Genomic DNA, 21,540 nt, shown 5'->3' with positions numbered 1-21,540 from the left:
GAAAAAAGATTTGAATTAAACTTTGCTGCTTTGAGTATTCATTTAATTAAATTGGCATTGCAATGGTCTGTTTTCAAAGTGTTTGTAGTTTTATTGATTTGGATGGATATACTGCCTTCTAGTGGTGACAGTGAATTTGACATACTGTAACTCACATGGCTGAATCTGGCTGCTCCGTGTTAAGACCAACAACTAAGTTTTTGTTTGAGCTTGTTTTATGAATGTATTCGTAATTTAGTTCATAGTTATAATTAGCTTTTTTTTTTTTTTTTTTTTGTGGGAATATGTGTTTGAACCATTTGTTACGAGCATTGTAGAAAAAAAAAAAAGATTTTATAGCATTTAAGCTCGCGGACTTTTGCTATGTAAGTTAGCCAATTGTTCTTTTGTTTTACTTAGATCTTCATTTATTAGTTTTTGTATACCGTTTTAGGCTCAGATCAGGTATTTTAATTTTTTATGTTCCTTATCAGATATCTTGATTATGCAAACTAAGTAGTTCATCGTTTAACCGACTACTAAAATAATCGATACCTGCAGCCCTAAACTACATTAAAATATTAAAACACACACACAATGCATAACTTGCCATTTGAAAGCTAGCTTAGTGTATGTAGAATATGAAATAGAACGAAAGCAAACACCATGTTTGTTTTCTGCTAATTGGAACCCATCAAAAGTGTTGATTTAATCCAAAATGACTCATAATCATCATCTTGAATCATCTTGTCCTACAAAGTGCATCTTTGCAAATTTGAAACCAAATTATTCATTACCAATCAGATTTTCCATAATGAGTGTCATTTTAAAGCAAATCTTAGTGTTGAATCGGAAATATTTGAGAGTAACTCCAGGCATCTTTATGAAATGCTTTTATTTTGAAATGTTCCCCGGAAGCAAGTTCGCTAAGCCGCTAACCGTATGCTTTACACTCGGTAAAAACAAGGGCACTTGTCTTCTTTTTTCGTCATGCATGTGGTGTCAGTTCCACATTTTTCTATTTTTCACTTCATTTACAAATGCTGTAAACCAGCGAGTTCTCACGTTTGATCTTTTACCTGAAAGTTTGCGTTTTGGAGAGGACTGCCAATGTTTTATAGCAGGCTAAAGTGGTTTGTACATTGTTTTTTGTTTTGTTTTTCCCCCATCAGCCTCAATGTAGCAATGATATTGTTTTATAATGATAAATATAGATGTGTTTCCTTATTTTATCCATCTGAACTTTAATTCTATGATGTGTTGATGAACAATAAACATCTGTTAAAGGAACTGGAGTCTCATATGCAGTCGACACGCACGGGTGCCGAGTGCATGCAGCACATGCAAACACATCACACGGCGGTATATCACAGCCGGGAAAATTACCGACCTCATTTTTCGTTCAATCTCTACTCTTTAGTTTTTGAAAGTAACTTGAACAACAGTGGAAAAACTAAATGATTCGAGGTGTATAATTATCAATGGTACTGAAATGGATAAACTTGTGTATAAAATGCATCTCCTGAATGAATCTTAAATGTAGAAACTTACGCCCCTTTCAGACTTGTATTCCGCTAAATTCTTGTGTAATGTGACGAGGGATTTACCCGTGTCATGGCTTTTAGACATGGGGAGATGTACCAGGAATTACTTGGGTTGGACCCTTTCAGACTTGTCCCGTGTTAGCGACTGTGTGCTCTCTGTGCGGGGAGGGCATGAAACGGGATTTTCTAGCCTGGACATTACGTTGTATTTCAGCCCGCAATTCCAAAAATGGATGCCAAAGTTCGAACAGACGTACTCTGACTGATCACTGTGGTCTTGGTTTTCATTATACGCTCACGAAACACATACAGATTATGAACTGGTATGCAATATCCAAGCAAAGCAAGCTGAATATGATCAAGCTGTGCTGTCGTCTCATGATATTTACGCCATCAGCCTTCGCGCTGTGACCTGGGACTTAACCGGCTGCTTTCACACATTATGCTACTCTGTTAAGTCCCATACATACAGTGGGGAGAACAAGTATTTGATACACTGCCAATGGGAAAACCCATTGGCAAGTATTTGATACACTGCCAATGGGAAAATCCATTGGCAGTGTATCAAATACTTGTTCTCCCCACTGTATACAGTGGGGCAAATAAGTATTTAGTCAACCACCAATTGTGCAAGTTCTCCTACTTGAAAATATTAAAGAGACCTGTAATTGTCAACATGGGTGAACCTCAACCATGAGAGACAGAATGTGGGGGGGAAAAACAGAAAATCACAGTTTAATTTTTAAAGAATTATTTCCAAATTAGAGTGGAAAATAAGTATTTGGTCATCTACAAACAAGCAAGATTTCTGGCTGTCAAAGAGGTCTAACTTCTTCTAACGAGGCCTAACAAGGCTCCACTCGTTACCTGTATTAATGGCACCTGTTCTAACTCTAATTATCGGTATAAAAGACCTGTCCACAACCTCAGTCAGTCACACGCCAAACTCCACTATGGCCAAGACCAAAGAGCTGTCGAAGGACACCAGAGACAAAATTGTAGACCTGCACCAGGCTGGGAAGACTGAATCTGCAATAGGTAAAACACTTGGTGTAAAGAAATCAACTGTGGGAGCAATTATTAGAAAATGGAAGACGTACAAGACCACTGATAATCCCCATCGATCTGGGGCTCCATGCAGGTTCTCACCCCGTGGCGTCAAAATGATAACAAGAACGGTGAGCAAAAATTCTAGAACCACACGGGGGGACCTAGTGAATGACCTACAGAGAGCTGGGACCACAGTAACAAAGCCTACTATCAGTAACACAATGCGCTGCCAGGGACTCAAAACCTGCACTGCGAGATGTGTCCCCCTGCTGAAGCCAGTACACGTCCAGGCCCGTCTGCGGTTCGCTAGAGAGCCTAGCCAGTCTCCAGATCTCAACCCCATAGAAAATCTGTGGAGGGAGTTGAAAGTCCGTGTTGCCCAACGACAGCCCCAAAACATCACTGCTCTAGAGGAGATCTGCATGGAGGAATGGACCAAAATAACAGCAACAGTGTGTGAAAAGCTTGTGAAGTTACAGAAAATGTTTGGCCTCTGTTATTGCCAACAAAGGGTACATAAAAAAGTATTGAGATGAACTTTTGGTATTGACCAAATACTTATTTTCCAGTATGATTTGCAAATAAATTCTTTAAAAATCAAACAATGTGATTTTCTGTTTTTTTTTTTTTCACATTCTGTCTCTCATGGTTGAGGTTTACCCATGTTGACAGTTGACAGGCCTCTCTAATATTTTCAAGTGGGAGAACTTGCACAATTAATGGTTGACTAAATACTTATTAGCCCCACTGCACAAGGACTCGACCCGGTCGGAAATTGCTTACAGACATTAGGGCTACCCATTTAATAAGACTGACTTAAACGGAGTTCAGTGTATGTCTGAAAAGGGCTTTATAGTTACAGCTATCTTGCCTTTTTCGCAAGGCCACAGCACTCTAATGACTAGATATTTCCCACTGAAACCTTGACGCTTAATCGGAGTTAATCACTTATTTACCCCCATAGTTGTAAGGTCTTCCTGGGAGCATTTGTAGAAAATCCTATACCACTTAGGTTTTTGTGTGAGCTGATAGGCCAATACTCCGTACTCGACCCTCTTCGCCCCAAGCGGGCATTCAGCCAACATCAGTGCTCGGTCACCAGCGCAGTACTGGGAACCCTGCGTCCCGGAGCAGGTGTCCGCCTTCTTGTGAAGCTCAAGGAGCCGAGAAGGCAATACAAAGGGCTCAAAGAGGTCTGCCAGCATGGTTACCGTCTTGAATATCCAGGCCCAGTATGGCAGCTTCTCTAAATCTGTCAGCGGGCGCAGCATGGCTGCCAGTTTTGCTCTTTCTGATACTGTAACCCACAGTCCTCCAATGAGCTTTTAAGGCTTTTGTTAAGCCTTGACCTAAATGGAGCGCATGCAGAGCGCTCGCTTGGTTAGGTAGGAGGTCAAAGACAGGAAAACGTTAAAATCTCCTCTTTTGTTTCGTCTTTTTAAAGACCATCCAATTTAAAGGATTTTTTTGTTGCGCAACGTGTAAACGTGCTGCTAAATCGAACTCTGTTCGGTTAGCAAGACTGCGACTGTGTTGTCTCCTGCTTCTCTGTTCATTGTTTGCTACTCTGCAGTGTTGATGTAGAGGAATGGGGTGGGGGGGGGTGGCTGGCGGTGGAGTGAGTGGAGGCCATCTTCAGTAAACAATTGGTCCTTGTGCACTTGGAGCAATCCCCCTTCTACCCCCTTCCTTATTAGAGTTTATGCCTGAAACGGCCAACTTTGGTTGGTGACCCCAATGTTTGGAAGGTCATAACTCCTTAGGCAATTTGTTCTCATTTACTAGTGAATCAATAATCAATTAACAACTACAAACTGGTCCATTTTCCCTATAGAAATGATTGATTGTTTATGTACCCTCCCACCATCAACACAGTGGTTATTAAAAGTAATGACTAACCTATATTTGGAATTAGCCTACATGGTCCTGTCGAGCCAAAGGGACAATAGCATATTTGTTCTCCATTGTTCTAATAAAAGAACAAAGACAAGCTTTGATTTTAATTATTTCTTTATTATTTTTTTTCCCAAAAGGCAAACTTTCATATAACATGGTATTTTATCCATTTTTAAGTAAAATATTGCTGATGTGTGTACATAAAATGTGTTTTGGACCCTAAAATGCAAGTTCCCAGTTAACCTTATTTTGTACTAGGAACTGCTTTATAAGAGTAACTGCTATAAAGTAATGTCAGTTTATACTGGATGAATTTGATGAACTGTCTGGCAGCAAATGAACGAATGCTACTACTAGTGACCGGTGTTGTTAATAGCGGCGTTAGAGTATGACGGCGTTAATGGAGTTATTTTTGTCAGTAGTGAATAATCTAATTAATTACTTTTCCCATCTTTGCAACGCCTTTACCATTACTGAGGATGTGTAGGTGCGCATTACTACAATTTGGGCGAATGACGCGGAAACATGATGCTAGGTGGCTCGGTGCTTTAGCATAGCAGTCACGTTTTCGCTACCATTAGCATTTAGCGTGGCGAGCTCTCGGCAATTTTTTTTTTTTTTTTACATACAGTTTGTGGTGTTCATGTGGGTATAATTAATTGAAAATAATGGACTGTTTTCCTGTTGAGTTTGCATTATCATCACCAGGTGGGTGTTTTCCTTGTAGATGCTACAGTATAGTAATAATTTGTTTTTGTTTTTATGACCAAAAATAGTTTTGAATGACGTATCCATAAACCTTGTATGATTAAAAAAAAAAAAAAAAAAATCAAAACAACTAGAGCAAAGATGGAAGAGATTAAGTGCCTCACCTGCATATTGAAAAATATATCTATATATACTGTATTAGGAGTTTGACGGTACACAAGTCACGGTTCAGTATACGTACAGTGTGACGGGGGTCACAGTTCGATGCGAGTTCAGTACAACAGGAAAAGCAAAAAGGCTTTTATTCTCACAGCATTTGAATGTTAAACTTTGTATACCAGTTCAATCAATTATTATTAACTTATTTGACGTGAAACACATTATAAAATGGATCATGTAATATGTGTAAGACATGAAAAGTAACATGAGTTACTTTGCCGAGTAACTAATTACCCTTACATTGAGCTAAGTTACTAACTTAATTACATTTTGGGAGAAGGAATTTTTAACTAATTACTTTTTTAAAGTCAGATTAGCAACACTGCTAGTGAGAAACTGATGTAAATCACAGCTGAAGGATGAAAAAACGGCCACGCCATTATTTGTACTTCTATATAAATGGAACTTTGTGTGTGTATCTGGGAGTTGGGGTGGTCTGTTTGTGTGTGTTCGTTCCCTATGGATTCCGAAACGGCTGGGCTGATTTTGACGAAATTTTACACAATTGCTATTTGTGACTAGGAGTGTTCTTAGATGGGTTTGATAAAACTAGGCCTCCATTTAGTGCGGAAAATTCGTCCGAAACTCCCAAAATTAACATTGAAAATGTGAACTGAAGTTTTGGGCTAAAGACGCGTCTCTAGGTATTACAATGTCGCATTTGGCTTTCAAACTTTATGCTTTCATATACAAATATAATGTGCTGTGATGATACGTTGTGGCTTTGACTACTCCGCAACAAGACGATCGATTTGAATATTTAAAAAAATTTATTTATTTATTAATTTATTTTTTTAACAATTTTCCGTAATATTACCAAGTGATTCGTTTCAGCTGGATATTCATACTGTCGCACCTAGGGAGGTCCTGATCGCGTATTTTGTACCACACTCCGATTCACCTGATTTTAAGAATCTGTCAATACCGAATCCCGATCCGATACCGAAAAAAGGTTTTGCTTTGACGCTAACGAGTTGAGTTCCCACACACACATCAGACTGCGTACTAAGCTTAACAATGATTAACACATTTTTGCCTTGGATTGTCGAGCTACTGAGGCTTCTCCGCCCAGATCAAGGCTACAAATTTGTCAATCATCGTTAACTTTAAGTACCAAACACCAGCTGCATTCGTGAACAAGTAAAACAGTTTGGTCTTGGGATGTCCTGATTCAATCACGTGATCGGAAATTGGGCTGATCGTGCCCTTTTTCAGAAAAGGAAAAGGATAGGGTTTTTGATTTTTTTTAAAAAAAATGTTTGTTTTTCTGCTTCCTGCTCGTACAGCGCAACATCCTTTCACCATCCCTCCTGCTAAGCAGTGCGGCCAAACTGTCCAGCTTGCGTTTGGTACTAAAAATTAATGATGATTGACAGGTTTGTCGCTTTGATCTTGCAGAGAAGCTTGGTAGCGCTACGATCAAAGGCACAAATCTGTCAATCATCGTTAAACTTGCTGAAGTGTGCTGAGTTGTTCCCTGCAGCGTGAGCGTCAAAGCATGAGTGGACTCAATCAATGAAGTATAAATAAAGACAAGCATTTTTCTACATTATTCTTTTTTTTTAAATAATTCACATTATCAAGGCAGCACGGTGGAACAGTAACATGTTTCGAACTTTTGTTTATTAAAAAAAAAAAAAGGGGGGGGGGGGGGGTTTCGGTATCGGATCGGGACTCCGTATTGTCAGATTCTCAATCACGTGACTCAGACTAAGGTGCAAAAATATGCGATCGGGACATCCCTAGTTTGGTCGCACTGCTTAGCAGGAGAAAAGGCTGTACAAGCATGAAACAGAAAAACATAAATATACTGTATATTTTTAATTATAAACCTGATCCTTTTCAATATCCGATCACGTGATCGGGACATCCCTTGTAGCAACTGTTATTTATAATGTGTTACGCCCGCAGTGGTTCATGGGTAGTTATGGCAACCATGACTGAGAGTGGTGGTTGCAGTTGTTATGTTTTGGTGTTTTCTATCGACTGTAGGGCGCTGTGTATTTTGGTCTTGCTATGTATGGAGCACAAGTGCAGCAAGTGTGAAGCATAAAAACTGTCTCATTCTTCACATTGCTCACCATAATACTGTGCATGAAACCCTTTATGTTGGCCTTTTACAATTACTATATTAAAGCTGCATCTCTAAGGAAAGTTTTTGTTACACAAACCTGAGCAACGCCGGGCCATACTGCTAGTTATTATTAGGTTAGGTGGTGGTTAAAGCCTTTTTCCTTTTCTCACAAGAAAACCAAACCTTTTAACTCCTTTATGAGCCTGACTAACCCGTTTTCTAGAATATCCATTTGAGGGTGTTGTGGGGAAAAACAACAATAACCCGCTTTTGTTCACATATTTTTACCCTTTCTTTACGAATAAGTACCTGAACTACTTGCTGTGTGCCATAATATTTGTTAGTGAACTCATATAAACAACCAACAGATGGAAATATTAAGTTGTCATGTAGCTATAGATACTAGCATGTAGCTTCAATTCACAAAGTTATGCAGCGCTCCAGTCACATGATTGGATCATGTACGTAAAAGCACTTCGAATCGAGTTATGTCAGTTAATCACTTTGAACCATAATGTCATTCCAACAGTAGTTAATCTTGCGCCTTTCCATGTCGTACTCTTAAAACTTGACCTGAAGATTTAAGTTGTACATGCATTCATCACAAGGCAAAGTTGGTCTTCACTGTGCGTGTGGCGCAAGCGGGATTGAGAACAGATTTAGAGATTTGTTTTAATATTTCTGCCTAATCTTTAAAGCCCCTATACACCCCACTAGATTTTCGGATGACCTCAGACTGACTTGAAATGCAAGCCACTGTTAAATAGTGATTGTATAGTGTTATTTATTGAAGGAATTCATGACATTTACATACTTTTTTAATTTAGTGGCAGTACTCATATGTAAAAGAAACAAGCTCTTTTCATCCTTGGCCATCAGTGGCAGCCAATGGCAGCATTGAGTTAATTTGGGGGCATTTCAGGTCATTGCCTGTTGCTTTTTAGTCTCTCCCTTTTGATTTTGGGCCATTTACAGGTAACTTTCTATTAGTTTTTGGGTTACTGAACAGGAAGTGACTCGAAAATGTCCCAAATGAATAGGAAGAGACTCGAAATCAACAAGAAGTGACCTGCAAATGCCCACAAATACTTCAAGTACTTACAGTACATGCATCAATTAAACGCAATACAGATAGTTAGCGATTATGCTAAACAGTGTCTACCCTTGCGCTCCGTGCTAAATAGTATTATCTCATCAACAAAGAATATAAACAATACAATTTGCTTCCTTTACTCACCTCTGACTGAGGCGCACTAGCTCTAACAGCACACACAACGCAAGACTGTCTAACGCTCTTGACACGTCGTAAATACAGTAGCACCTCTACTTATCAAATTGATGCTGGAAGTAGTTTTGTAAACTGAAAATTCTGTAAGTAGCTGCGTTTTCCATATAAATGCCCTAATCTGTTCCAAGCCCCCCAAAATTCAGACATAAATCTTTTATAATGCATAAAAATGCATCAAAACATGTAACAAATATGTTACAATTAGATTATTGCACAATAAACATAAAATCTGAGTTGTGCAATATGTAAAAAATAAGAGTTAAAAAAAAAGTTAATACACTCGTCTAAAGCTGTCTGATCACGAGGAGCGAATGAAGAGGACGCTGAAATACAGACATACATATACAATTGAGGTCCCTCTTAGCCAATTGGATGCCAGGAATGCTAGGCAATATCCAGTGGCAGAGCAGCTATAAGTATATTACGTTAAGTAAACTCTGGGAGCTGCGAGTACCAGCCATACTGTATTTTTTGCCTTTCGTAAATTTCTTTCGTAACGAGAGGCAATATTTTCCCGTTCAGGTATGTATTAACCTGAAAATTCTGTATGTAGAGACGTTTGTAAGTAGAGGTACCACTGTAATATGAATTCAACTACTCAACCTGCGTATAGCAGTGAAATTGCTGGGGCGCGTACAGCCTTACAAACAAGGACCCGAACTATGGACATGAAGTACTCGCGATTGTAAAATTGATAATCAAGTTCGTTGGCAACAAATTTATCCATTGATTTAATCCGTTATTGCAACCTTACTCTTGGTTAAGTGCCATTGACTGAGCTAGACGTCTAATCCACTCAAAATTAATTGGATGTCTAACGCAGTCAATGGCAGCCAGCGAGCTAACGTTTTGACACTATTCTCATGGAAGATTTTGGTAGCATCCTGTTGGTTCCTTTTAATTTTAAACCATAGACTTCAATATCAGTTCACAGGAAACTGGGCGCGGGGCCGCTCCGTAGGTGGCCTATTTTCAGAAACTTAAAAAACTTTTAAAAAATTCAAATATTTTCAAAATTGCTAGCAATCTTAAACAAAAACAGATACTTCCCTTTGGCATATACAGTATGAGTCTCCATGAGCAGTGGCATCAAAAAATTCAAAGTCGTTTCCTAATAAAATCCCCATTAATTATTTTTTTATACAAGTATAAAAAAACTTAAAATGGCTATAGAATTTTACGCTAGATGCATTAAAATCACCAAATGCAGAGATAATAACCTATATTTTCAGGATCAATAGCAATGTTTAACATGAAAGTTTTTGCCCGAAATAGCGACTTAAATTTTTTAAATTTAGTGCAATTTTGACTTAAGTTTTCAACAGCTAATAAATCATTCACTTTTCACATCAGAAACTTAATACTCGAGGAAAGCATGCAGAATCATCTTAATTTTACTGGCCCTTGTCGTTATCTTGAAATGTAACATTAAATAAAACGCGTGAAAGCCCAATTTTTTTTTTTTTTTGTATGAACGCAGAAATGTCAAAATTACTAGTTTTTTTTTTTTACCAAAAAACAGGCAGTTGGCCGAAAATTATCAGATTATTTGAATGTAAAGTTACGTTATTGTGTATGGATACAAATCCAACACAGCGGCCATCACAAAACAGAGCTTTTTAAGAGGAAAACTCTTGTAAATAAATGCGTAAATCCCGGACTTTCTATAGATGTTAACAAAAAACAGTCTAGATTCTTGGTTAAAAGCAAAACACCGGGCAGTTATCATTCATTTTACGTTAGTATTTCAAGCTAAAGTTACGCAAATTTTTTACATTCATTTTTTTCACAACGTATCGAAGTACATGCATGGGGCTATTTTATAAAATAATTATAAAATCTTGAATCCTCAATCAAAACACTCTTGAGACACTCCTGCCCGCTTCTATGCACTAAAATATTTGTCCTGTTTCCACCTAAATCTGGCGTTAGAGCGCAGCGTGTGTATTATCACACATCTAGTCATAATGTTATATTTTGGGTTATTGTTATGTGCTGTAGTCCTGTTGTCCTCAACTCTGTCCGAGTGCTGTTAAATCAACATCTCCGACAGTTTAAATCAGAGATATCTGTACACCATTGTACAGTGATATTTGCAATTTTTTAGTAGCATGTGATAAGCAACACTTAGTGGCGTGAGGTTGAACCTGTCATAAAATTTTAGTATGAGGGGAAGTGTATTTCTGTGCAGTTCCCATATTCGGTCAGCACAGCGTGAGAAGTTCCTCCTCCTTTATCTTGTCTAAATTGTGAAATATAATTTGGCTTGCAGCCGGTTTGATGTGTCTCTCCGCTTTGTCTTACAGAGGAAACGTCACCATTCCGAAGTTGTCGGAATCCAACATGGGGTTTGGCGTCCTTGGTGTGTTCCTGGGACTACTCCTGGAGGTGTCTACTCATGGACCTCATGCTATCCCTCGAACCTCCTGGAAACACAGAGGTCAGTTCTTTTGAAACACATTATTTGCAATTGCGATATTGTGTATGAGTGCAAATGAAAAAGAAACCTTTTCCATTAAATATTTTGGCATTTGCCTATAGCCCTAAATAGAAAACTTCAGCATTTGACATGGTTTCATGTTGTTTTGTTTGTATTCCTTCCAGAAAGTCATATGAACGGAACTATTTAGTTTTGACTGAACAATGATACAATTATTAATTAATGGAAAACAAAGTCGTGACAAAAAAACTCAAAAATGTCATTCTTTTATTCATTCCCTGTTAAATATTTTTTAAATAATTTAACTGTTTTGTGGTTAAAATCCAATTCTTCCAATTCTTATGAAATAATTTATGTTCAAAGTAGGGGTGTCCGGATCACATATTTTTTACATTTGAGTCCGAGTCACCTGATTTTCAAGATATGCCGATACCTAGTACTGATCCGCAAAGTGTTAGAGAGACAAAAAAGCTCATCCAAATGTAAAATTTGTAGACATTATCACTCTTGCAAGATGCTATGTTACGGTTAGCTTCCTGTTAAAGCTAGCATAACATTGTCCTACTAGCAGTGTTTAAAACATATTATTTTTGCTGCTTTATAGCCCTAAAAAATAAAATTGAATACATCTTAAAAATCTGATCTTTTTCACCCGATTCCAATCCTTTGAAAATGATGCGATTAGGCCCAATTTCCGATCACTTGATCAAATCAGGGACATCACTAATTCTAACTTTTATCCCCGTAACATATCCCAATTCGCTGTTTGCCTTTTACTTGTATGCAATGAAGACATTTTAGGGATTTACGCTAATTTATTTTAATTGTATGCCGTCAGCCTTGCCGTCTATCAATTACTTTCGTACCACATATTTTGTGTGTGTGTGTGTGTGTGTGGGGGGGGGGGGTCAACTTACGCATTTCCAATGTGCGCTATTATTAAACTTCACAGTTAAAAGTTCTCTCTGCACATATTTGGTATTTTGACGATTAAGTTTGCCGTTCTGAAATCTGCATAACTGGTGAGTATGTGATGTTATGCCGTCCAATCGCAACACCGGGTTGACCATGTAAATGGCCAATATTGCTGCCTCCGTGAGCCAGCAATCGAGTCTTGTTTTTTCCCCGTGACCCGTGCGTGCGTAATGCATCAAGGTTATGATGGTGAGGGAATGTTGAAGGCTTTTTCTACCAAGTGTTCTGAGACGACATGGGGTGGTGGGCTGTGCATCTGGGAAGAAATTCCATGCAGCGGTCCCACTGACCTCTCAGCCTGGGACGGGACCTCCTCTTCTGGCCTGTTGGCGGTGGGGGTTTGGCATCCGATCCGATCAGGTAGCATAGAATAGGATGTCAACATATCCCCACCTCAAGTTGTGTACCCTCCACTCCACCTAATCACGTCTTCTTTTGACTCACCTTCCCTCCTCTTTCTCTTCGGTTATCAGATATTGTGTCCACAGGTAAATATATAATTAGCTAACAATAGCACCATTATTTTCATAGGTAGCATAGGCATCTAATCATGTTTTTTTTGTTTGTTTGTTCTTCTCCTCTTCTGTCTGCTTCCTTCCTTTCTCACCCCCATAATCCCTTCTGTTTGCTGCTTTCTCCAATTAAATAAAACATAATGAATAACCACAATGGGAGTATATCAAACTCCCACGTGATACATTAAAAGTGTTCAGACCATACAGGCACTCGGATTCCTATTCTTCGATTCTAAGCAGCTGAACAGGAGAGGTTAAAAAAAAATGCTAGGAGACATTTGTGCGTGTTGACTTAGACTAGCAGATTTTTGAAGAATGCGGGTTAAACACATGCTCCTGACTTTGTGATTGTGCATATGCGTGCGACCCGAATCGCATTTTCACGAGTAAGCATAGTGCGGTAGTGCCTCGTCAGCCACCATGTCTTTAGAAGACGCAATGGAAGCGAGTTGAAGTGTGAAGCACTTGCACAGTGAGCAAAATAGTTCACTCTGGATCACGTTTTAATTGATGGATCAGCATGTAATTGCTGTAAATGTCTGTTTTTCTTGTTAGTAGTTCTACCACAGTCTGACACTGTTAAAGAAAGTCATTGTTATGAATTGGTCAGGATTTGTCATGCACCCTTTTTTCAGCTTCTTATTCAGTGAGTAGCTGTCTTGTGCTGTTTATGTATGATGAATCTTCGGAGAAAATGGCCTAATTTATGATAGACAAGGGGAAAAACTGGACAATATTAAGCGTTGACTGTTTTGACTAAAGCAACACATGTTTTTTGATCACTGTGCATAGATCCTGAGGTGATGGAGTTTTCTGAGCCGGGTATCTTCAACTACTCAACGTTGCTGCTCAGTGATGAACGGGATGCGCTCTATGTAGGCGCCCGGGAGGCCATCTTTGAGCTGAGCAAGAAGAATGTGACCGTCCGCAACAACAAGGTATGACGGTAATTTAACAAAAATAGAACTAACTAAATAGAAGGTGATTCTGACTGCTTTTTTAAGGTTCTGTGGCAAGTCGGTGAGAGCCCCATAGCCATGTGCACCCTCAAAGGAAAATCAAAGGAGGTGAGAGATAACGTTGGGTAGTGTAGATGTAGAGAGTTGAATTCAATTTAAATTTAGCGAGGAAAATATGCAGTGTAATTTTATTCACTGGCTTTTGTTGGTGTCCAGACCGACTGTCTGAACTACATTCGAGTGCTGCAGGTTGTGGACGACCAGCGACTCTACGTCTGCGGGACGCATGCCTTTCAACCCCAGTGTGATTATCTGGTGAGTTTTTTTTTTTTTTTTGTATAGTTAATTTGAAACTATAACAACAAGTCATCCATTTGTTTTCATCAGCCGTTTTGAAGCAATTTGACAAACTCCAGCAAGGGATTTTGTCTGATCGTGTGGCTTTTTTTCCCCCATCCTTCTGTTGTTTTGACGTTAAATATTTGTCACTACTAGATGTCCAATATATTTAAACCGAACATTTGTACGTTTGAATGCTTTCCTATTCGCCAAATTCAGTAATTCATCCTTTAGAAAACAAAAGTTGGTTGAGGTTGCAGGCATGACCTTCCAAAATTAACGCAACACTAGGTATCTTTTCAACATTTATAAAATATTTTCATAACATTTGTTATAATATGTCGACTGACAACTAGTTGAATAACATCTCTTTTATATCTTGAGAGAGGCTGTATCACTTTCACCGGCACTAATTAACTTTGAGGAGGGTGGCACGAACCCTGGCACACAAAAAAAAAAAAAACCTACAAATGTGCTGACTGCTTTACGGCATACGTCACTTCCCCCTTCCCCCATTCATTATAAAGATGGAAGTCGATGCGAAAGCTTTCGCGTGAATTCTGCAAAGATGGCAGAGCAACAAAAGAGACAAAAGTTTTGTCTGAGGACGAAAAAAAGGCGGGCTACCAGGATATACAGAATAAAAAATGTTCTGGCTTTCACTCGCTAGTGTGACGCCCCCCTCAGCACTGACTAGTTCGGGTGAGGTGGAGGGTTTAGCCTAGAGCTGAAACGAATACTCGAGCAACTCGAGTAACTCGAGTTTAAAAACTGATCTGAGTAATTTTATCACCTCGAGTAATCGTTTCATTTTGACAGTTCTAAGCATCATGTTTTGCCCGGACTACTTTTCATGCGGGACAACGCGTTGATGTCACGTGCGTAGAGGAAGAAGCAATTAAAAAAAAAAAAAAAACTTACCGCAGCCGACAACCGCTACAAATGACGCCGACGTTGCTAAAAACTAGCCCGCATGATGCTACGGTGGTAGCAGGTAGCGTCTGATGTGTCTCATAGAGATTACATGTATGTTGAACTAGATGCGAAATGACAGAGTCAGCGGCGTTAGTAAACAGCCGCCATTTTAAAGCAATAGACTTCTAAGCGCTAATAAATAAGATTAATGTTACTGTCACTCGCTCACGTAACGTTAGCCCTGCGGAGGGCTAGGTTTCTATTAATTATGACCACTGTCGATGCATGGCTAACGTGTCTAAATTACTTTATTTAATCTGTGAAAACATTGCGTTGTGAAGTGATGAGGGTGTAAAATCAAAACTTAATAAAGCTAACTTAGCTCAGTAGTCATTGCTGGATAATACACCAAGTAGCACCGGTCCCTAATGTGCTCCAATACAGCAGGTACAGGTATTTACGCGTCAATTCCTGTTGATTTTTGGTTCACTTCCTGTTCATATCGGCGTATTTACAGGACACGTCCTGTTTCTGGGTCACTTCCTGTCGATTAAGATTCACATCTCGTTGCTTTTAGGTCATTTCCATACGAAATAAACGGTTTATGCCCGCTAGTACCACTTTAGTTTTTTCCCCTATCCTTCATAGTATTTAAATGAGTACCCTAAAACGTTTTTTTAACGCATCTTGAATTGTCTTTTTATTTTTTATTTTATTTTATTTTTTTTTGCAGACTTTGGCTGACTTTTCATTAGAAGGTCGAGCAGAAGATGGCAGAGGGAAGTGCTCCTTCGATCCCTCGCAAAGTTTCACCGCAGTCATGGTTGGTGAGTTAACGCCACGTTTGGGATTTTTATTAATGAATAATAATCTTCCCAAAGGAAACTAAAATCCGCTTTTTCATCAGATGGTGAGCTCTACTCCGGTACTGCTTATAACTTCTTGGGTAGCGAGCCCATTATTTCTAGATACTCTCCATCACCATACATGTTGAGGACCGAATACTCCACATCATGGCTCAATGGTGAGTTGCCAGAAAACAACCTGATAATGTTTTGAACCCACAAAATAAGTATTTCAAAAATATTATCATGTCATGCTAGTTTATTGACACACATTGTTTGGTTGTTTCAACATCAAATCTGACTCGTTGTAGGGCTTCAACTAACGAATATTTTAATATAATCGATTAATCGGACGATTAATTAAATGATTAATCGATGAATTTAATAAATGTCACTTTTTTCAATTACCTTCACAATTTTACTCGAAGTTTGAGCAATGTTGTAAGTAACAATGAAGACAAAATGGATGAGTATTTCCTTCAAAAAGAATATTTTATTGCGTCTTCCTGACTTAATTATAATCTACAACTGTAGTACTGTTTTAAGTACATAAAACTTTTTAAAATTTGAATGAAGGTTCTGAATATTAAACACAAAAATAATTTCTCAGTACACAAATAAAGATCCTGTTCATTCAAATAAAAAAAGTTCTGCCGATTGCCTTTTTTTTTTCTTGTAGAAGTTGTGGGCAAAGTGCTGATACGAATTGTGTCAATGACTCATTTATTTATTTATTTATTTTTAAACAAACTAAAAAACAAAAATAATAAGGAGGCAAACTGTAATGAATCAGTTTTCTTTATCAAACAGTTGTTCATAAATATAATCCAAATCCAATTTCTAAGCACACTCTCTTGTATGACAATTTACAGTTTGAATGGGAGTTTGTGTTGAAAGGATTCTAAGCTGTTAAATGAATAGGTTTATGTGTGTGGTTTCTACATAAAAAGAAATGAGACAACTTTACTATCTGACAAAAGGCCAAGTGCTAATGTTCTTCTCCAAAACACAATAAAAACGGACACTTAAGACACTGATTACCGTAATTGCTAACTAGCTTAGCACTCCGTGCTAAGTAGTAACGTCTCATCGACAAAGAATACAAACAAAACAATTGGCTTTATTTACTCACCACTGATGGAGGCACGCTGGATATGACAACGCAAAAGACAAGCTAACTCTCGACACTTCGTTATATTATTGATTCAGCAACCCAACCTGAGTGTAGCAGTGAACTCTCTCTCTCTTGCTCTAGTAACTGGTACGCGCGCGCAGACTCACATTACACATAAACAAGGACCAAAACAGGACTGCTCATAGCTGCCGACAAAAAATTGATTATCAAATTCGTTGGCAACTTATTTATTCCTCGATTTTTGTAGTTCAAAATGGATTGGATGTCTACTCATGACAAACTGATTCAAACAATTTTACTTGAGGTTTAAGGGCCACTCATAATGCATTTGATGTTTCCATGCACTGCAACTTTTATGTAACACATGACCTCTTTTCTTCTGCAGAACCTAGTTTTGTATTCGCCGATGTGATCAGGGAAGGGGAGAACTCTGCGGACGGCGAGGATGACAAAATTTATTACTTCTTCACCGAGGTGTCGGTGGAGTACGAGTTCTTCGGCAATCTGCTCATTCCGAGGGTGGCACGCGTTTGTAAGGTGAGCACATCATTGTTCACACCTTTTTCCTGGGAATTTTACAATGTCATCTATGTTGTTTGTCCTCAATGCAGGGCGATCAAGGAGGACAGAGGACGCTGCAGAAGAAGTGGACGTCCTTTTTGAAAGCCAAGCTGGTGTGCTCCATGCCAGAACTCAATTTTGTCTTCAATGTGGTGCACGACGTCTTCATCCTGAAGGGCGCACGCTTGAGGGACACTGTCATCTATGGCGTCTTCACCTCGCAATGGTCAGTTAAATTTGATGTCATGTGTTTGTAAATTAGTCGTCTAAAGATTTGGGTATTGTTTGGGTTTTAGCCAATGCCGGTTACTAGTCAATACTTTTTTTAAATTTCAGTTTTTTGAGCGTTAAATCTTTCCATATGTTTTTTTCCTGGTTGAAAACAGTCAGTGGTTTTCTGAACTATTCACCAATGTTTCAAAAGTCGTCTAATCAGTCTGCCGATGGTGGGCTGCTGAAACGCTCAGTGGCACCTAGCTCCGCCTCTTTCCCCGAGCTCCTCCTCTGCTCTGATATGTGCTACACACCCAAAACCAGCTTTAGATGATGTTATATCCTCTTCTTTTATTGAGGAAATTAAGTGTATTTCTGTCAAAACTTTGGAAATTTAACTTTAACTTTAGTGCAAGAACAGCTTTGCACTCCGACATTGTATTCAAGCAGATAGTTGCTTCGTGGTCACGCCTCTTTCTCCTGATTGGCTGGAACATCCAATGACCTGGGAAGTGGTTAGATAAGTTGAGGTTCGCAAGACGGTACTACGTGATAAGTCAATGAATTAGGAAGTAGTCTTTCTTGCAAGGCTAGGAAGGAGGTAGTTCTTAAAGTGACAGATTCCCATTTCCTGCCGTTTGAGACAGCTGTGAAGCAAATATAAGTTTATATTAAGTCGTATATGAAATATATAGCTTTTACAAATCAACTCAAGGTGAAATTGTTACTTGAATGCCCTTTAGAATTATACCATATGCCGGAAAAATAGGCAATATCCCCCCCTCCTTGAAACGGTTCTTGAATCAATCTGATCTTGTTGTACACCGTTTTTGAATTATGTCCTATTGTCTCCAAAGGGGAAATGTTGGCCTTTCGGCCGTGTGTGCCTACAACATGTCCGCTGTGGATGAGGTCTTCTCCAAGGGCAAATACATGCAGAAGGCAACTGTTGAGCAGTCTCACACTAAGTGGGTCCGCTACAATGGAATTACACCCTCGCCACGCCCTGGAGCAGTAAGTTCACAGAGAACAAACACAATTTTAAAACATCTCCCGTAACACGACAGGCCCTGATTTGAAAATATCCCTTTGTGCTCCGGCAGTGCATCAATAGCCACATGCGGCAGAAGAACATCAACAGCTCGCTTCACCTCCCCGACAAAACCCTGCAATTCGTCAAAGACCACCCGCTGTTGGAGGACCCCGTCCTCCCCATCGGGAACAGACCCCGTCTCATAACCAAGGATGTCAACTACACGCAAGTCGTCGTGGAGCGGGTCCGCGCCCTCGACGAGAGCATCTACGATGTCATTTTTACCGGAACAGGTACGAAACAAAAACCAGCTACTCAAAGGATAATGGGTCATATTTTTTAATAGGGTGCCACTTGAACGTCAGAGTGGACACTGACAGAGGGGGAAATTGTGTGCTAAAGTTAGCCCTTAGCCTCGCTATGCTAGCATTATAGCTAACATGACTTTGGATACTTGTTGAGAAATCTATAATTTTATAAATATGCTGTACCTTTTCAAACGATTCAATTCATTTCTTTTGATGTATAGTTTTAACAGAGTGGACACTAACAGAGGGGACATTGTGTGCTAAAGGTAGCCCTCAGCCTAGCTTTGCTAACATGATTTTGGATACTTAATCAGAAATCTATAATTTTTACAGATAATCCTTTTAAAATTATTCAATTCAGTTAATTTCTTTTGATCTATAGCTCTAACAGAGTGGACACTAATAAAGGGGTCATTGTGTGCTAAAGTTAACCCTCAGCTTAGCTTTGCTAACATGACTTTGGATACCTAATGAGAAATCTAATTTTACAAATGACCCCTTTTTAAATGATTCAATTAAATTCTAATTTCTTTGATGTCATCTTTAACAGAGTGGACACTAAATTTTTTTGCCAAAGTTAACCCTCAGCACCGCTTTGCCAGCATTATAGCTAGCATGACTTTGGATACTTGATGAGAAATCTATAATTTGACAATTAAACCTCTGGAAATGATTAAATCAAATTCATTTCTTTGATGTAAAGCTTGAACAGAGTGGACACTAACAGAGGGGATATTTTGTGCTAAAGTTAGCCTTCAGCCTTGCTTTGCTAGCATTATAGCTAACATAACTTTGGATACATGATGAGAAATCTATAATTTTACAAATAAACCTTTAGAAATGATTCAATTAAATTCTTTTCTTTGATGTATAGCTTTAATAGAGTGGACACTAACAGAGGGGACATTTTGTGCTAAGGTTAGGCCTCAGCCCTGCTTTGTTAGCATTATAGCTAACATGACTTTGGATACTTGATGAGGAATCTATAATTTTACAAATAAACCGTTTAGGAACGATTCAATTTTTTTTTTTTTTAATGTGTGTGTAGCTTTAACAGAGTGGACACATTTTCACACACTAACATGACAGATTGGACTGTGACACTGGGGACAAATAGAAAACCTTTTATTTTATTTTCAAAATAAATAATATACTTTTACTTAAAAACAACACATGATTAAAGTTTACCCAGGACAATAAAATCATAATTATTTTGGATTTTTTTTCTACTCGTATTAGTTTAGACTGAAAGTGAATGAAACATTCTGGGGACATTGCAAGTCATAACAACCTTTTACCAGAAGTGAAATCAATTTAAAAAAATAGAATTTTGAAGCCTGTCCCCTTTACTTTGTAATAGAAAGCAATTGATGATACACGAAAAAATAAGTTAAATGAGTATTTCTCCAACTTAAGTGAAAATACAGCTTCACTAAAACTGGGGACACGAATGGCACCCTATAAAAATGACTCCACCCACACAAGCAGATTAGGTACTAACCATGTTTCCATTTTAGATAAAGGGGTCCTGCACAAATCAGTAGTCCTCGGAGGTGAGGTACACATGGTGGAGGAAATTCAGCTGCTGAAGAACTCTGAGCCCATCAAAAACTTGCTATTATCATCCGATGTCAGTATTACATCATATGTTAAACACCTGCCACAAATCTAATATCCCTCTCTGTTCAACGCTTTTTGAGTATCTACGTAACCTGCTCCTCCTCACAGACACGATCGCTGTACGCTGGTTCTGACTCAGGGGTGGTCCAGTCACCCACAGCCTTCTGTAGCAGATACCAGTCCTGTGATGACTGCATACTGGCCAGAGACCCATACTGTGCCTGGGATCCTCAAACATCTCACTGCGTCAAAATCTCTGAAATACCCAGTCAGCAGCTCAGGTGATTCAACAAAAATATATCCTGAGAATAAAAAAAAGTCGCTGTCAGTTTTGATCTTTTTCCATTACAACATTACTTGTTTTTCGTTTCCAGGAGGCTAATTCAGAGCCTTAATGGTGATGCAGACAAATGTCCCAAAGGTAAGATGCCAGAAAAAGATTTAGTCCCCTGTTAATCTTACTTACTCTAGTAGATTTGATGTCTATTGTAGGGCTGTCAAAAATATCGCGTTAACGGGCGGTAGTTAAGTATTTTAATTAAGCACGTTAAAATATCTGACACAATTAACGCACATGCCTCACTCAAACAGATTAAAATGACAGGACAGTGTAATGTCCGCTTGTTACTTGTTTTTTGGCATTTGGCGCCCTCTGCTGACGCTTGGGTCCAACTGATTTTATGGGTTAGTACCATGAGTGAGCGTGGTGTAATTATTGACATCAACAATGGGGAGCTACTAGTTTATTTTTTGATTGAAAATATTACGAATTTTAATAAAACGAAAACATTAAGAGGGGTTTTAATATAAAATTTCTATAACTTGTACTAACATTTATCTTTTAAGAACTACAAGTCTTTCTATCCATGGATCGCTTTAAGAGAATGTTAATGTTAATGTCATCTTGTTGATTTATTGTTATAG

The 21,540-nt window shown here is 38.7% G+C and overlaps 1 protein-coding gene across 8 annotated transcripts in view; it reads left to right on the top strand.

The window, feature by feature from the left end:
- The window catches only part of sema4d (sema domain, immunoglobulin domain (Ig), transmembrane domain (TM) and short cytoplasmic domain, (semaphorin) 4D), a 93,102-nt gene that overhangs the window by 56,431 nt on the left and 15,131 nt on the right, over positions 1-21,540 (top strand). For all 8 annotated transcript variants that reach the window (XM_057818327.1, XM_057818328.1, XM_057818329.1 and 5 more), the window contains 13 exons: positions 11,065-11,198; positions 13,481-13,626; positions 13,693-13,755; positions 13,864-13,962; positions 15,635-15,728; positions 15,809-15,925; positions 17,267-17,418; positions 17,493-17,668; positions 18,513-18,669; positions 18,759-18,981; positions 20,514-20,626; positions 20,725-20,897; positions 20,991-21,037. In XM_057818327.1, coding sequence (XP_057674310.1) covers positions 11,065-11,198; positions 13,481-13,626; positions 13,693-13,755; positions 13,864-13,962; positions 15,635-15,728; positions 15,809-15,925; positions 17,267-17,418; positions 17,493-17,668; positions 18,513-18,669; positions 18,759-18,981; positions 20,514-20,626; positions 20,725-20,897; positions 20,991-21,037 — 1,694 coding nt within the window. The remainder of the gene's footprint in view (positions 1-11,064; positions 11,199-13,480; positions 13,627-13,692; positions 13,756-13,863; positions 13,963-15,634; positions 15,729-15,808; positions 15,926-17,266; positions 17,419-17,492; positions 17,669-18,512; positions 18,670-18,758; positions 18,982-20,513; positions 20,627-20,724; positions 20,898-20,990; positions 21,038-21,540) is intronic.

The sequence above is a fragment of the Corythoichthys intestinalis genome, chromosome 17 (genome assembly GCF_030265065.1).
Source record: "Corythoichthys intestinalis isolate RoL2023-P3 chromosome 17, ASM3026506v1, whole genome shotgun sequence".
Classification (NCBI taxonomy): domain Eukaryota; kingdom Metazoa; phylum Chordata; class Actinopteri; order Syngnathiformes; family Syngnathidae; genus Corythoichthys; species Corythoichthys intestinalis.
This window is presented reverse-complemented; position numbering and strand designations above follow the sequence as displayed.